General features: G+C 38.0%; 1 protein-coding gene across 1 annotated transcript in view; it reads right to left on the bottom strand.

The window, feature by feature from the left end:
- The window catches only part of rhbg (Rh family B glycoprotein), an 83,186-nt gene extending 69,967 nt beyond the window's left edge, over nt 1–13,219 (bottom strand). The window contains exon 1 of the mRNA XM_028793998.2: nt 12,949–13,219. Within this exon, the coding sequence (XP_028649831.1) occupies nt 12,949–13,135 (187 nt within the window). The 5' untranslated portion in view covers nt 13,136–13,219. The remainder of the gene's footprint in view (nt 1–12,948) is intronic.
- Nucleotides 13,220–18,393: the final 5,174 nt, after the last annotated feature.

Genomic DNA, 18,393 nt, shown 5'->3' with positions numbered 1-18,393 from the left:
CACACAGATAGAACATTAGACCGACTTCTTCATTTTGGGATGGCCTAAAATATACTCATTATCTAGTACTCACTAAACTCCCTAAACTTGCTACACTACACCAAAGGAGCATGAATATCGTAATCTACATATTACTTGTCAAGCATCACCAATAGTATAATATGGACATAAACCATTCTACTTGTAACTAGAAAGACATCTGATTTGCCAAGCTGTCATGTAGCATCCTTAAGTATGTGTATGCCTTTCCAGAATACAACTATACTTCTATATATTTGAAATCACAGAAGGCAGCACCCATGGAAATGGTTGAAATGGTTCACTAGTTCATGACATTTATCAACCAAGGACAATGCATTTTACTCTTTATTGCAATTACCAGTCAATTTGTCCAATACCTTCTAGTGTACCCATGGGCCTGGGTGGTTAAAGATTAGCAGCACTACAAATAACATCTCCACCTATTAATAGACTTACTAGTCAGCCCTCATAAGAGTCATTTACTACACCAATCCATCAGTATCCCAGGGATACAGAACTGTCAGTAAGTACATCTTCTAGTCTACAAAACTTCACTTGACAGATGAATCGATTCACCAGCACCTCTCTGTGTTGTTGCTGCAACTTGAGAAAAACTAGCACCACTGCCCTAATCTTCAACAGATAATCTACATCTTAATGATGAGCTATATGTGGAAGCGTTCAGCTAGCACTGCTTTATTGAGTGGCTGATAGGTTTTAGAGGCATGGCTACTTTCTCAGCCAAGAAAGTCTCAGTTAATCAATGAGAAATTCCATCCTTGAAGTTGTTTGTTTTCCTTCACTTTGCCTTGTGAACTGATGGTCTGTGGTAATAATAATAATAGAAGGATAAGTAGAGCCTAACTCTGGCAGCATCAAGTACAAGGTAGGAACCAGCCTTGTACATAGCATCTGTCGATAACATTATAACAGTATAAAAATGCTAAAATAGTAAGACACATGTCCTAAAACTCTTTCATGGAATTAGAGACACTGTTGGTGTTGATTTGGCCTTTTCTAAGGCTTACTTTGAGGCTGTCATTGAGTTACGTTATTTCAATTCCCCAAGTTCATTGGTATGTATAGGATTTGCCTCGGGACAACAGAGCTGGGCATTCTGATGCAGGGAATCATCCAGCAGAGTTGGTTCTGCAGGATCATAGCTTCAGTCCTGAATATCTTTTCTTTGGTGAGGATGTCAGAACTAGTGTGCTGATAGTCTCAGTTAATCCTTCCATCAGATTCATGAAGAGAATATTCCAGGGGCAGCACTAATGAAATCTGTCAAAAGTGTTTAGGTGGAAGTGGTAGTTTACCAAGGTCTTGCTACCAAACACAATCACAGAGATTCTAATGCTTTATGCTGCATTAGCTTGGTTCTCAAATAACTGAGTTTCCTGAAGGACATGCTGGTTTAGCAATATGGTGTTGAACCTTCTCCTATATAACTGACTATTGGGATAAATGATCACTAAATTATGAAAAGAGTGCAACAACTTTCAGAGTTTCCCCAGAGATGGTGATTGCCCATTTCGGCCCAGGGAAATGATATTGTGCTTTTTCCAATTGTTGAGGGACAGTTTCAGACTTTTAGGGTTCGGTGAAGCGGTTCAAAATTGTGTGGAGTTTTTCCACAGATTGGAAGAATAGGCAGAGTTATTAGGATACTGGAGGTCGATGATTATAGCCTTTGTGACTTTTGTCTTATTTTAGTGCACTGTAGGTTGCAGGGCTTACCATGAAACTGAAATTTTATCTTTAGATCAGAAGAAAATAATGTGGACTTAATGGTTAATTTGATAACACAAATCTGTTAGGATTCATTTCTTCCCCAAGCCAAAAGAGAACTGGAGTTATCATACTATGTCACAGCCACAATAGCACTTCCAGGCATCTACAGAATGACAAGTCCTAGATAGTCATATGGGAGTTTTTGGATGAAGTTTTCAATCTACATTGTTCTCACTTTCTATGACCATGAGATGTGACTAAAAAAAAGGAAATCTTCAGATGAGCATCAGCTAATAATTGGAAACGTTTAGGATAGACTAAATGGTTTAACCATACTGAAGGACCACAGAGTAGAGCTGCTGCTGCTCCATATCGAGATTGAGAGGATCAAACTAACATGGATTGCACATCTAGTAATTGGTTGACCTAAGACTATGGGATGGATCAGATTTATTCAGAATGTCTGGGAGCTTGTGGGCAGTACCAAGGAGGAGCTGTAGTCCAAAAGCAACCCACATTAGGACAAATTAATAGAAGGTAAAAGATTGTTAAAGTGAGCATGTTTTGTTTTAAATGTATGTAGAAAGGTTTACTTGCATTTAAAAATATCTAAGGAATGAACAAGGAGCAATTGTTAACTGCTTAACCATCAGGAAAAAATAATGACAAAATATTGGATCAAAGCCGCAAACTATGTTAACTGATAAAAGGTCTGTTGTTTTAATTATAAAAACTAGATTTCAGGCTTATGGGATGTGATGTAATACGATTGTAAACTATTGAAGCAACCTAAAAATGAAATGGCTTCACAAACAACAAATCCTTCTTTATGTTCAGATACTACTGTATGTGGTAGTAAGTTTAACAAAAGAATATAAGAAAGTATTTTTGGCTTGCAAATAGCAAGGTTATTTCCCCATTGGCCAAATGCACCTAGAGGCTAAAGGTGCTAATTAAAAAAAAATAATAAAATAAAAAAAACATGAGATCATGCTGGAGTTGAAACAGGTGTTTCCTTATGTAAAAAAGCATCTGCTTAACAGTTAACTGGCAGTCACAGTCCATGCATCTGTGCTGTTTGCTGTCTTACAGACACATTGGGTTCCTTTATTAGTGACTTACAGAAAAGGTTGTATTGAGAATACAATTAACAATTTATTACAGAGGATGAGGTAACTTTAGTTCATGATTGAACAAATAAACTTTATTTTATACTGTGCTTTTTGAAAACACCATTCTAAGTTATTTTACAAATACAGACCTAGAGAACAGATGTTTAAATGTATCTTTTTTATCATTTAAAGGACAGCAACATCGATGGTAGAAACTCAATCTGCTAGTTTGTTGTTTACAGTCAAACGTCACCAGACCAATATAGGGTTTTGTAGTGGCTTGTACTGTATGTCTAAGCTGTAATAGCATTTTATTTTACAGTAGAGGAAGAACAATTTGGTTACTGAATATTAAATTAATATATTTTGTAAACATTATTAGGCTATCTGTGGTGAAATCTGAGTCCTAGAATGGTAATCTGATAGGTGGAAATTTGAAATTATAATGATACAATTATGGATTGTATGGAAGACAATTTAATTATTATTCTTGGATTCAGGCTATGCTTAATGTCAGCATGAGTAATCGACATAACATCCTTGCACTCACTTAATTCAGTTTAGGGCCATAGTATCAGGAAGCAATCTTGGATCACTTGTGCACACACCCTCACTCATACAGTGACAGTGGAAAACTGCCAATTACCTTTCGTACATATCTTTCAGGATGTGTCAAAAAATAGCAAACCCATAAGAAAACCAACACGGAAATTGGGAGAACATGGATACTCCACAAATACAACATCCAGATACAGGATTTGAACAAGGGGCATTAGATCTGTGAGACCACAGTGCTATCGATCTCACTGCTGTGTCTCTTGATCATCATCCTCATCAGCATCATTTTCAGAAATTCAGTTTCGTGAATAATAATACACACTATCGTACCTTATTTTGGAACACAATTTGTTCATTAATAGTGCATGTAAAAGTCTTTGAGATAACAATAGAAATAAACCTTAAATAAACAAAATGTACAGTAAGATACACATGTATGCAGTTTGCTGACTTACTTTCATTACTTTCTCACCACAATTCTGGCACAAAACATGTTTTTGCACATCAGTGTCTTCTTCCAAAGCAGGTGAAACCACAAAGGAAGGAAACCGTGAAGCCATTGTTATTGCTGGAACATATCTGCCTTTACAGTTACAGCAACAGACTTCATGAACAGACCATTTACAACGGAATGAATCTGATCAAAATCTGATCAAAAGAGGTTTGGAGAGTAAGCATTTATACTGCAGTTGGTTGAGCTACAGTTATATAAGTTATACTGCAACTTAAACTGTACAAATATTTAGAACATACATACAAACGTGCTTAATCCAATTCAGGATAGCATTGGGCTGGAGCCTGCCCCACCACCATTGAGTGCAAGGCAGGAAAGAGCTCTGGACTGGTTGCCAGCCCACAGTTGGGTTTACAGACATATACTGTATACACCTTCCCTCTTGTGACTCTGCTCTGGATATGTAAGTTTGGGAAATGGATGGATGGGGGAATGGATGAATGGGTAGGCAGATGGATAAATACTTTACAAAATTATAATAAAATAAACATAAAAATTAAACTTTAAAAAGGAAAAGGAATGATTCATGGGTATAAACTGTAAGAAAAAAAATGATCTTAGCTGAAACTAGAGATCACTAGTTAAAGATCAGACCAGCAAAGAAAAGAAGAGCTATTCATCCATCCATTGACTCTAACTAAGGCTTCCTAATGTTCTGTCATTTAGGACTACTTTAGAATTACCACTTAACCTTACACACTTGTCTTTGAGATACGGAAAGAATATTCAGCATGTCTGGGTAAAAGTCACAGGGAGAGAACTTTAAAGCTCTATATCGATTTTGTCCTAGCCAGTGACTCTAACCATTCTGCTACAATGCTGCCATGCGTGGGCGTCTGTACAATTTACAAGAAAATCTTCACTTTGTCAAATATTTAGCTCACTCTTTAGTGTTAAATCAGCCTGAACTACAAAACCCCACACTGACCTGCTTTGACATTGGTATGGCATAATATGAATGCACTAGTCCACATGGGTCATAAGTGGCTTTAAGAAAGGAAATATTGATTTATTTTTGCATATGCTGAAAGAGTTGTTAATGAAGCATTCTGAAAATTACTTTTGCCGATGTATTGACTGCATACATCAACACCCACAGATCTGTCAAGCAGGAAGGAATACAATGCCATCAATACAAGCCTGATCTTTTTATTACTTATAATAGTTTTTTTTTTAACCAACCAGCTATCCACTCCTCTAAATCTCCTTTTTCTATTACAGGGCTGCAGGAAGCTTGGGTCCATCCCAGCAGAATCAGGTGCTTTATAGGAACCAGTTCTATATGTGGCACCATTTCACCACTGGACAATGTTACTGTTCTTTACTATATGCCTAGTGTTAACCGTTACTGTTTGCTATTTTATTAGCATACTACTGATCGTCTTTTTTTAATGTTTACAGAAGTGTCATTTGTGATGTTTACACTGATGGGCCTCACCTACTTTACAAAAGTCAAGAAATAGGAAAAGTGTGTTTTACTTCTGGCTATTGTGTTTGTGCATGTTTACATAAGTCAGCCAGTCACAGGTATTGCAGGCTGAAGTTAGACCCATCTCTCTGAAAGTAGAAATATGGAGCTTTTCAAGATATGCATTTTTATATAGAATTGGACCAACATTTTTTTTATTATTGCTCTGGAGGTCTTTTAATGCTCAAGATGTATGTTTTATTAAGCATTAATTTCCCACAGACAAATTTCCAGGGCTTAAAATCTTATTTTTCTCCCACACATTTGTGACTTTTCACTGTTCTTCTGCTTTGCATATGGTCTGGTCACAGCAGCTCCTGCTCCTTTCCATTCATTAAAGACTGCTGTCCTTTTTGCATGGCTCTTAGCATGCTGCTTAAATCCCACCTCCAAGGCTAAAAATGTTATCATTTTATCTGTCTATTCACATGCTGAACAACTGTAGTATTCCTATTCCAGGGGTACTAGGTGCTTGATATGAACCAAGATGCATGTTCAATTCAGGGAATACTCCTGCACATATAGTACATGCCCCCAGTCAAGACCCATTTAATGTCTTTGGGATGTGGGAAGTAATGGAGTATGCACACTGAGTGTCTCCATCGAACAGAGATATTGACAAATGAATATTGAATAGTAGCTTCAGTCCAAAGCTGCTATCAAGAAAGAACATCCAAAATAAGGTCAAGCCAAGATACAAATGCCTTTGACTCTCAGATGCTCTACAGTGCAGTTTCTTCTATATATGTGGTTAAAGGAAAATTTTTTAACTTGTATGTGCAACTGTTCTTTCCATCTGAGTCTTCATGATGTTGTTGATGAAGAACTGATCTTCAGTAAAGGAGATGAATAAAATTTTTAGCAGACTGTCTTCTAGTGCTCTATTGCAAGAGACACTTTGATGTCCTTTTCATGTTTCATGTGGAATAGTAGCCCATCCATGGTTGGTGCCTGCTTTGCTATCCTGTGATAGACTCTATCTCCTCTCAGAGCATTTGTTATTTCTTTTTTTTCTATTTTTAGTTTTTAATATTTTGTTATATTTTTTTTATTTTAAATTTTTAATATTTTGTTATTTCTTTTTTTTCTGTTTTAAATATTTAATATCACCCTTGCTAATTGGCTGAATGGATGCTTTCACTGTTATTCTGAATTAGATTAACTAGTGTGGTGGATGACTAGGGCCCTTGCCCTTCCGGGATGCCTATATGATGGAAGGACTGGGGAAGAAAGAGGATCCAAGACATTATCTCTCCCGGGACGGCAGGTGGCAGCCCCCCTTGGGTTGTTGCTGTGCCATGGATTCCCGCAGGGCTCCATGGGAGTTCACTGAAGCCCTGTAGGGTTCCATGGGTGCCGCCAGGTGGTGCTGTGGAGCTTTCAGAGCCCTGCTACATTGGGCTTTCATCATACAGAACACAATGAAAGGAGCACGCTGCCACTACTCTGAGAACCAGAGTCACAAGGGAGAGGACAACGTTTGTCGGAGGAGAAGTAGAGGCAGCAGAGAGGAAGAGAAAGAGAGAAGGAAGAAGGAGAAGAAAAAAGTGAAAGCGAATATTGTGCTGTAGTGTACTCTGCTGCTAAGCGGAATGAAAGAAAAGAGTTCTCCGTGTAAATAAACTTGTGCTATGTGTTAAACTTGTGACTGATGTCTGCTTGTGTCGGGTTTGGGCGACTGGAGCGCCCCCATCTGGTCACACTAGAAAAAATGTCCAAGTCTGGGTCTGCTCTGTGACATTGTACATCCTCTTAATTATCTACCACTAAAATGTTTGGTGCCTGGACAAACAATAATGTCATGTTATATGTGAGGGTGTGTGCACATGAACTGGTTATGACTTTTTCTACTCTTGTAGCTTATTGCAGGCCTAAATAGACCTCTATAAATAGTTTATTTTTGTCCATAACTTACATAGTTTTGCATGTTAGCTTATTTGGCAAGCCAACATTGCTGGTGTTTGTGAGTAAGCGTGAGTGTAAACATTAGTGTGTCCTACAGTGCACTGACATCTCATCCAGGGTTGGTCCCTGCCATGTACAAAATGCTGGAATGATAGGCTGCCCACCACTTTGGATTGGAATGGATGGGTTCCAAAAAATGTATGACTTAATAGAAGATTACTTAGTTCAATTTGATTCAATTTTTTTTTTAGATAGTACTCTTCACTGAGTATATATGCAGATTGCTGTCACAGTTTTCACAGGCGGATACAAGTACAAATTATAAATGTTATTAAGTACATAATACTTAATACTTATGTAATTAAGTACATAATATATCCTAACAAAGGGGTCTGCTGGAGCCAATCCCAGCCAACACAGGGCTCAAGACAGGAAACAAATCCCCGGGCAGGGTGCCAGCCCACCGCAGGACACACACACACACACACACGGGACAATTTAGGATCGCCAATGCATCTAACCTGCATGTCTTTGGACTGTGGGAGGAAACCCACGCAGACACGAGGAGCACATGCAAACTCCACACAGGTAGGACCCGGGAAGCGAACCCAGGTCTCTTTTCTGTGAGGCAGCAGCTTTACCACTGCGCCACCATGCCACCCCTTCTTTAACACAGAGGCCAAAAAAAAAACCAGTCTATTGAGATTTGTTAGCTTTTAAGGCAGAAATAAAACAACACACCATAGCAGCACATTGGTCATAATGGGGCACTGCAGCAAGAGATTAAAGTTAAGGAACACAGGACACACACTCACATACCATAAGAATGGGATTAGTGAATAGAAATCAATATACACAGCACACTCCAAGGTTGACATAGTAATAGAAATGACTTAGTCAACTTATGTTCTTTGACAATGAGATCATTTGCAATATTTTTTCATCCTGCATCCACACTATTACATTTTTATTAAAATGATGTTTCTAAATAATAAAAAGCTCTATCCACGCTACCGTTTCAACCATCATTTATGAAAGTATCTCTTGTCACACAAAAATGACCAAAAACGCATATTAAAACTAGCATTTGCCTATACTGGGAATGCACTCATCAGCATAAATAGGAAGAGGAATTATCCTCCATACTGGCCACAAGATTTATTTGAAACTGGTAATTAATTTAACTTTTGCCCATGTATTCAGCATTCAAACTGCACAGAAAGCAATTTTCTCAGTATACAGGTAAACAACACAACAAGTGTTATGGAAAGCCACTTCTCTATGCCCACCATGTTGGAAAATGGCTTTCTTAAACAAAAGATGACTAATCAGGGAAAGAACCATTGTAATGAGCAGGATTCAATCAGGGAATGGCCACACAAACCAGTTAGAGCGTAATTTGAGTCTGTGTTTTCAAAACTCTCCATTTTCACCCACCCTCATTGCAACACTGAGCTGGGGTTTTTAGAAATTTTTGGCTCTGGAGAGTGTTTTGAAAGTCTCCATTTTTGAGGGTTAAACATGCTGGAGTAGCATGAATGAAATGTGAAAACAGAGACAAACAGAGATTTTCAAGATAAGAAAGACAAAAGTTTCAAGGTAAGGCAGTTATACTCTCTAAATATGGTTTCGAAGTGTGGCAACATGTTGCATATTGATTAGGAAGATTTTGCGTGTACGCATGTTCTTCTAGCTGGTTTGCAAATCCACACAGTTTAACCTTTCTCTACCAGATTTCACTCAAATTACTCATTTGTACAGAGACCTTAAAGTATGTTTTGTTCTAAAATTTAGTCTGGGCTCCAGCCCGGTTAGCATCAGATACCCCTGCTTGTGTTTTTCTGATCTGCAAATCCAAACTGTTTAACAATATATCTAACAAATTGTTCACATATTGCCTATTTGTACATGGGAACTCGATAGACTATGTTATCCAAAATGTAATTGATGCCCCTAAACTGGGCAGCTCCAGGTACCCTGGCTAGTAAACCTGTAAGTATAGGAGCACTATGTGGGTAAACATACTGTATATATATTTTATCATTATATATTTAAGCAACACCTTTACCAAAGGCAACATTCAAGGATATTTAACAACTGCTTATAGTTGGAGCAGAGGCAGATTAAGTTACTTGCACAGAATCACAGGTGGGAATTGAGCCAGTGTTGTTGGGGTTTAATGTTGATTGTCTTAGCCACAGCATGACATTGAAAAGCGTTGAAGATCTCAATTCTTAATGGAAAATTTTAGTCAGTCATGATGTAGTGAGACATCAAGTCAAGTGACATCTTGCCTGAAGAAGGGGCCTGAGTTGCCTCAATAGCTTGCATATTGTAATCTTTTAGTTACCCAATAAAAGGTGTAATTTTGCTTGACTTCTCACTACATTCATAATGGTTAACATGGTACAACACCCTAGTACGTCAGTCATGATGTGAATACTGCACCTAATTGCAGGTCTACACCCATTGCTTGTGCCTAATGTATCATCCGACAGCTTATTGATCCCAGAACAGCGAACAGGAGGGAAATTAGAGTGGCATCATTATGCTAAAAACAACCAACTTACTTTATATCAGCCTAAAATTATTTTTCACTTTGTCTGGCTTTGTTTAACTAAATTCAGGTTTCCCTACCAGGGCCAGATTAAGACGAAATTGGGCCTGATGCTGCAGCACAAAAAAGGACTATTTTTTCTCGGCATTGGTGCATGTGCATTCGACACTCACCGTACATGCGTACTCAGACCAACCAAGGAGCCTTAATTGCTTACGACGCAACCAGCCAGCCTTTATTGAACATGAATAATAATAACGACGGAGTATCGTAACAACTCGAGATTAACATCAAACTATGTAACATCAACATTCAATAGCAATTGTCTGAAAAGTGCACTTAATGCAGAAAAGGCTAATAAATAATAAAGTGGCAAGAATCCCCAAGATATTGGATATTCTTTGCTAATTATTTTGTATCATTTTGTGCTGGGGGTTTTCGAGGTGGAGCATTTTGTTCATTTTGTTAATTACTTAAAATTCATAATGTATCAGAGTTTGGATTTTGTTGTGCAATGTCTTAGATGTCATTTTAGGTCCTCAATCACCACCATTTTGAAATCCAGTCATTAGGTCCACTTTCCCACGTTTCTAGGGGTTGTGACCTGTGCTTAATCGAAAGAACAGGATAAAAGGACAGCTAGGAGGTCATTATCTTATCCAACCTGTGAATACTAAAACTCTCAAAAAAGCTTGCGCAAACTCTGCTTGTGTGTTATTTCGGACCTCTTGTTCATTGTTTCAACCTTCATATTTTTTCTCTCACTTTGGCTTTAATTTAATGCAAATCTTTCAGTTGTGCTCAAAAAAGTTTTTCTGCCAATTCACTGACATAATATACACAGGGCTTGAAGTGGGCCGGTATGCTATACCAGCACTTGCCTGTTTCTGCTTTGTGAACTGGAGCATAGCAGCACATCGTGGTCTGACCTCCAAATGGACACATCAGTTATCTACAATATTGCATGTATTTTACCACATAGGTTACAACAACTCCCCCGGAAAACCCCTGTTCTTTCAAGAGTATGTATAATTTTATCCAGTTTGAATTTGAATGTATATTATACCTCATCGAGACACCAACAGAATAGGGAATACTGCGTGTACCCAAGAAGGCTACTTGCTAGCCATGTTTGTTTTGTCTACTTCACATCTCCTTTCCTATGCAGCTCTCCACCTTGTCTCTTTCTCCTGTGCAGGGCATCTGCCCCTTTTTTCACTCATCACCAGGCCCATTTCTCTGCGTGATTATACTGTCAGTTTGGTTAGTGACTCTGTTCTGCTTGCAGTATTCATTTGCAAGAACTGCACACCCCATTTCTCCGTGTGATCACAGCTGAGGCAAAAAAGGATGCAATGCCTAAGAATACACTGCTCTTTATAGCTTTATTACTGACAAATACTGAGAGTTGTGTTGGCTAATGATCTTTTTTCTATAACATTAAAAAATTCAGTTAGATCTGTCAAGGCATTTTTGAGATTTTGGGGTATTTAGTTCTTTATATTGTAAGTGAGGTTTTACTCCTAAATATTGTTGATATTTCCAAACTTTCTTTCTTAGTGGACATCCTGCTCTGAGGCTAGGGATCTGCACTGGCAATCGGAAGGTTGCTGGTTCGAATCCCGTAAATGCCAAAAGGGACTCTGCTCTGTTGGGCCCTTGTGCAAGGCCCTTAACCTGCAATAGCTGAGTGCTTTGAGTAGTGAGAAAAGCGGTATATAAATGCAAAGAATTATTATTATTAAATCTCCTACCCTAGATGTGCCATCCTTCCAAATTTTAGCTTTTCAGTGAGTCATTGGGAAAGGAACAGGTCATCCTTCACCTTTTTCACAGGAAACATATGCAACTTTACAAGCTTAAAGCAGGTCGAACAGTCAACAGTTCACTGTTGCTTGGATCAGGAATAACATCAGATGTTTTAGGAAAATCTGATCAATTGTGTTTTTCATACATAATTGAATTCTAGAGAATTTTGATCTAAATTGAATGGATTTGTAAAGCTTCTTTACACACAAAACGTTTCATTGCAAATTTTTTGCACCATCAGCAGCATGATCCTTAAAGCAACTGCATTCATGGCATGTTATGAGCCAAGGTTTTAATGGAAGTTAACATTTAACTTGTGTTCAGCATAGGCAGACAAACGATAATGCTCTTGAACTTCAGGCAACATTTTGACTCAAGCCCCTTACTATTCCTGAAGCTTTTTGTTAGAGGACTCCACAGAGTGAAGCCTAACTGACATGCAGTGGCCAAACCCAACAATGAAACTTTTATGGATGTGAAAGAGATAAAGGTCAGTCTTCCTGTTTCATGTTTACTATGTACATTAGGAGCACTCTGCATAATCGCTTCTTAAGTACTGCATAAAAATGAATATACTATGAAACAAAATCAAATCTGCTCATACATTGATGAACACCTATTTGTGTGTCTTTGTGTTCAGACCCGTCCCTCTGGCTCACAATTAAGCCCTTCAGTCAGCTCTGAAAATGAGCCAAGTTTTACAGGACCTGTTGTTTAGTCAGCTAAGTATTTGCGTTTTTTTTTTCTCCTTTTACTGTGCTGCCTAGAAGGAAGGGTTTTCCATGATCTGATCAGCTTACACACAGTGGCATAGTGTCATTTATGAGTTTCTCTGAGGCCTTTTGAAACTAAAATGAAACTAAGCTGAAGTGTATGCATAAATGGAATCTGTCAGTTAATGACAGCATTATTTTCCTCGAAGTGTTCTGTGTGGTTATACTGAACCTGCAACATAAATCCCAGCAATCAAAACATGAAGAAGCAATGTAAATCTTATTAATAAATATGCATTTCTGCTCTTTTTACTCTGTTGTTCAAAACAAGGTGTCCTTTGTTAATTATCTCAGGCATTTGGGGAAATCGGTTAAATTTGAGTCCTTCCGTACTAGTATATTTACCCACTACCTAATATGCATTGTGCCACAGGTCAGACAGTGATGCTGGTCTTTGAAGTTGCCATTTTCTTGGTGCTCCCTAGAAGATCTATTAGAGATTTAGTGCAGAAGACTGACTCACCCTACTTATACAAAACTTTTAAAAGACACATACTCACTTGGATATCTGTAGTAAAAGTCATTTTCTATTTCACTGCCATTGTTATCGTGGTGTGCATGCCACTTCTTGGAATCTGTTTCTTTATCATATCTGACAAAAACACCAAACAGGATGATGAGGATGACCTCAAGAATAATGCAGATGGTGGGCAGCTTTATCCTCATGTTGGTTGAGTGACTTGTCATTTTTGCCTCCTGCCTTAAGTCCTGAACTACAACACAGAAAAGGAAACTTTCACTGAATTTGCAGCTGCCGCTCCTGAGTCTTCTTAAAGTGAGAGCCTCTGCTAGTGACGCCCTCTGAGCCAGTTAAGGCAGGGGAGGATTCAAGCAAATCACACCCACCTTCTTTCTTAAGGTGGGTTAACTAACATTTGAACTTTTAAACTTCTCTGAACTTTGGTTGCAGTTCATTTCTTATTTGAAAATAAAAACAACCAAGACATGCCTTTCTTTAAACAAGTTTCATTCAGTTCACAGGCACTTTTAATATGTGAATTACTTATTAATCTTAAATGTTTAAAGAAGAGAATGTCCTGCAGCAGGTACAACTACCTCCTCACATTCTGAGGCCTTCTTTCATTTTTACTGCAGGGACAGCTTCTGTGATATGCACTTTGGTGGTCTAACAGCTTTGAATTCACCAATGCTAAATGAGCTGGTGTAGACTTAAATTAACCCTTAAGACTGTACATGCAGTTTTGATATGTATGCTGGTAATTGAATACTGCTGGTTTTGTTATGTAGTTATGTTCATGAGTGCATATGATGAGCAAATTTCTGGTGTTCTCATTCTGCCACAGCAGGCATTTCTAAAATGGTTGATTTTCTTTTTTCTAAGAGCACTGTCAAACTGTTTCATGGACCTGAGCAGATCAACATTATTGAGACCTTCACCTTTCTGCATTTTCAGATATTGTATTGTGGACACAAGTTAGCTGGCTCATGTGTGGGCTCATTTTGAATGTTATTATTGTTTGGCAGCTAATAATCTATCTATCTATCTATCTATCTATCTATCTATCTATCTATCTATCTATCTATCTATCTATCTATCTATCTATCTATCTATCTATCTATCTATCTATCTATCTATCTATCTATCTATCTATCTATCTATCTGTTCAATATCATGGGGGCAGACATCTAGGCCATCCAGCAGTGGACACAAGGCAAGAGGCAAACTAGGCTGGGAGGCGAGTCACCCATATGGAGCCAATTCAGAGTTGCCATTCAAACATTACTTTTGATTTTGGAGGAGAACTGACAGTCTTATGCAGACATGGACACATGGTCAGCTACAATACTCAAATAAGTCATGACATCTAAGTGATGACTGATTGGCATTAAGAGGACCAGAGTGTAACAAGAAAATGTCAGTCAGTCAGTCATTTTCCAACCCGCTATATCCTAACACAGGGTCACGGGGGTCTGCTGGAGCCAATCCCAGCCAACACAGGGCACAAGGTAGGATCCCAGGCAGGGCACCAGCCCACCACAGGACACACACACACACACACACCAAGCACACACTAGGAGACAATATAGAATTGCCAATGCACCTAACCTGCATGTCTTTGGACTGTGGGAAGAAACCGGAGCACCTGGAGGAAACCCACACAGACATAGGGAGAACATGCAAACTCCATGCAGGGAGGACACGGGAAGTGAACACAGACAAGAAAATGTTCCCCACAAAATTAAACCACCATGCCAGGACTGGTGACACAAGGCAGATTGAGGGCATGGATTCATGCTGTTGGAACCAAATTCTGACTTACCATTTCTGTGCCTCTGCAGAAATTAAGATTCATCAGATCAGACTATGTTTTTTTCAGTGTACAACTGTCCAGTTTTGATAATCCTGTGCTCACTGCAGCCTGAGCTTTCTGTTCTTGGCTGACAGAAGCCGAACCCAACGTGGTCTTCTGCTGTTGTGTACCCTATCCGCTTCAAGGTTCAACATATTGTGCATTCTGAGATACTTTTCTCCTCACCATAGTTGTACAGAGTTGTTACCTGAATTACTGTAGTCTTTTTGTCAGCTCGAACCAGTCTGGCCTTTCTCCTCTGACTTTTCTCATCAACACGACATTTCTATCCACAGAACTGCTACTCACTAAATGTTTTATGCACCATTTTGAGTAAACTTTAGAAAAGGTTTTGTGTGAAAAATCCCAGAATAATCAGCAGTTACAGAAAAATCAAACCAGGTTATTTGGCATCAACAATCATGTCATGGTCAAAATCGCTCAGATCACATTTTTTTTCCTTTTTTGGTGTTTGATGTGAACATTAGCTGAAGCGCCTGACTTGTAATGTGGATGATTTTACACATTGCACTGCTGTCACATGATTGGCTGATTAGATAATTGCATGGATAAGCAGGTGTACAGGTGTTCCTAATTATTTGTTTAGTGAGTGTAAATAAGGCATTGGATGTGTCTGTGTTTCTTACAGTACGTACTTAACTCCAATTTTTTTGTGTAATGGTCATGCTTTTTCATAACTGGCATGAGTATAAAGCAGTACATAACAAAGATATCCGTCAGGAAGGTTTTAGCTGTACAGTAAGCTGGATCATTCATCAACAAATATTAGTCAGATGCTTCTTTTGAGCTTGTTGCAGTAGCTCAGGATACGGAGCTCTCCTGGCATGTGTTGATATACCAAGCATGTCGACAATCAAGAAAACTTGGATGATTGAGATGTGGGTAAAAGTTATCTTTGAATATGGAATACCTGAATGAAGACTTCTCACTTTCCTTTTCACTCCAATTTTAATTTTGTAGCATTAGTGTTAAAAGCGCTGTTGGATGAAAATGTTGACATTACCAAAGAGCTCTCTGAGGCAATTGTTCGTCCCCTCACTCCACACACTGCCAATACATACATACAAGCAGACAAAAGTCTGCTATAAATTTATAGTGTTAAAAATTATTGTGTTTAGACTAAATACAATTGGTTATGTAGATCATTATGAGATTTGACTCAGAGGTGTGGTTATGAGCATGTGAAGTGATTATCAGAGTACACTTTGAAATACAACAGGAAAACAACTGTAGCAGGTTATGATGGTGTTTTAAAGGGAAGAGAACATGTTTGCCATCCCAAAAAATAATAAATACCTCTGACACAGTGTGCTGCGATGACTAAATAACGTGAGGACACTTTAATTAAATAAAAAGTTAATAGGAATCAAACCCACATTCTCTGCTGAAAAGATAAAGTAACTGCATTTGCACTGTTGTTTCTCTTTTGATATTCACAATGTATGATTTCTTGCCACTAATTACAACCCCAAGCTGCCCCACACCATTATGTGACTAAAACCTGACTTCCTGTGAGAAGAATCTGTGTGCCAGATTTTAAGTCTGTGGCTTGAAAAATATAGCTGTACATAAGGAACAAGCAAACAAGCAAACAATTGTGTTTTAAAGATAGCTGGATTAATAATAGTGCCTGACACTTTACACTTCTAAAAGCAAATATAATCTCAGTTAGGGTTAAAATTATCTTGCGACTGTGAATAGCTCATTGAGTGTACAGTACAGTCAAAAGCTGAAGCTATAGATTCACTGATAAGGAGATTCTGCATGCAAAACCTGAGAAGAAAGGAATTGTACAGTGGAAATGAAAGAAAGAAGTCTGACTTGAAGCAGATAGCTAGCTAAGTCATCTGATTAGTTTATAGCCAGCAAAGCTGGGGTCTACAGGGGAAGAGGAATTCCCTTTGTTCTTGTCTTCTGTGCCTTGAATCCATCTTGTCCTTATGCTGACAAACTGTTAAAACTGATAAACATTTTTGATATATATTACGTAATGCACAATTTTGCCAGAGTCCAGGGTATGAATCCAAGTCCAGTCCCTATCAGAGTGGGGTTTACACATTCCACCTGTGTTTATGTGGACTTTATTCTTGTTTGGTCGCAAAGACATGCAAGTCAAGTTAGCTGGCATGTCCCATTTGTTGTGGAGTGGCCAAGTGTGCCTGTGAAGGATGTGCCCCTTACTTAAGGTGATGCCTCTTGATCCCAGAATAGGATTTAGCCTATGTGGCCCTAAAATTGGATGAGGTACCTTCAGTAAATGAATGGAGTATATTCTTTTATTCAATTTGGTTTCATTTTTATATTTTCGCTGCCTTAATGAATAGAAATTTCTTTTCAAAAAAAATTATTTTCACACTCATGGGTGATATTGATTTGAAACCTTTGCATTTCATTTATCCTCGTTTGTATTTTACTTAATGAAGTTTATCGAGGCACTAAACTGATCATCTCAGGAAAAGTTTACAAACTACATTGATTTTTGTAAAGATTCATACATGGTCAAAAGACAAACCAACTATATAATACAGTACTTGCAAAAAAAGCAACAACTCTCAGATTCACTACTTTGGTAACACTACAGAACAGGGATGGCTGGCTAAGTACTCATTGCTGTGGGATACAAATAAAGCCTTTGTTATGGTCTTCTTACATTAACAGAAGTGACCAATGGATGCAGTATAGGTGGTGTCCATTTTAAATTGCTGTCACTGGCACATTTAAATCTTATTTAAACCAGATGAGGTTTCATTATATAATAGTAACAGACAAACAGATGAATATATTGAAGAATGTCCCTATTTTAAAATGTTAACCACTACATTTAAGTCACATACGCAATGTATACGTTTGACAACTTTGAGCGCCCATCCTCAGATGATATTTAATTATTTAGAATATAAGTGCACTTGCAAAAAAGATGATAAACCTGAAGCCTTCTCCTGCCAACCTAATTGCTAATAATCTGCCATTAACGTTTAGTAAAAGTATTTGATACCACAGCCCTGGAATAGTCTATGCTGCGCCTACTCCATGAAATCTCGTGATACCACTAAGATCTTTTAACACCGATTTTCATGTTGCTCCAAAGCTTCACTATACAGCTCCTGATGAACATTCATTTAGTTCTTGGCTCGTAGTTTATATAATTCTCTGACTAGGTCAGTTGGTGAAGCTCCATTAATTGTTACATTTAAGCCAAGCATGAAGATCCTCCTGTTTAGTCTTGTTTAGTAGACCTGTTCTTCTAGTATTAAGTCTCTTTTTATTCTTGTTTCTACTTGTGCTACAGATGTAAGTTTTATTATACTAATGAAGTTCTCACATCAGTAGACTAATGTCACAACAGAGTAAGGGATAACTAGTGTCATAAAACAATTTTTAATTTTTTGGGGAACAGCAGTTCTAAATTATCACAAAATGTATTTAATTAATGCATTTAATAGAAAAAAAAAACATACAGGACCACAAAATTAACAATTTAATTTGCCCGGGTATTATTACTTTACTGAACTGATAATCTGGGCAGGAAACACTTCTAAGAGAAATGATTTGATCCTGGCCCATTCTGTATGTGGAATTTGCATGCTATGTATAAAACATAATAACTTTCAC

The sequence above is a fragment of the Erpetoichthys calabaricus genome, chromosome 2, assembly GCF_900747795.2.
Source record: "Erpetoichthys calabaricus chromosome 2, fErpCal1.3, whole genome shotgun sequence".
NCBI lineage: Eukaryota > Metazoa > Chordata > Cladistia > Polypteriformes > Polypteridae > Erpetoichthys > Erpetoichthys calabaricus.
The sequence above is the reverse complement of the archived record's forward strand: the minus strand, read 5'-3'. Positions and strand labels throughout refer to the sequence as shown.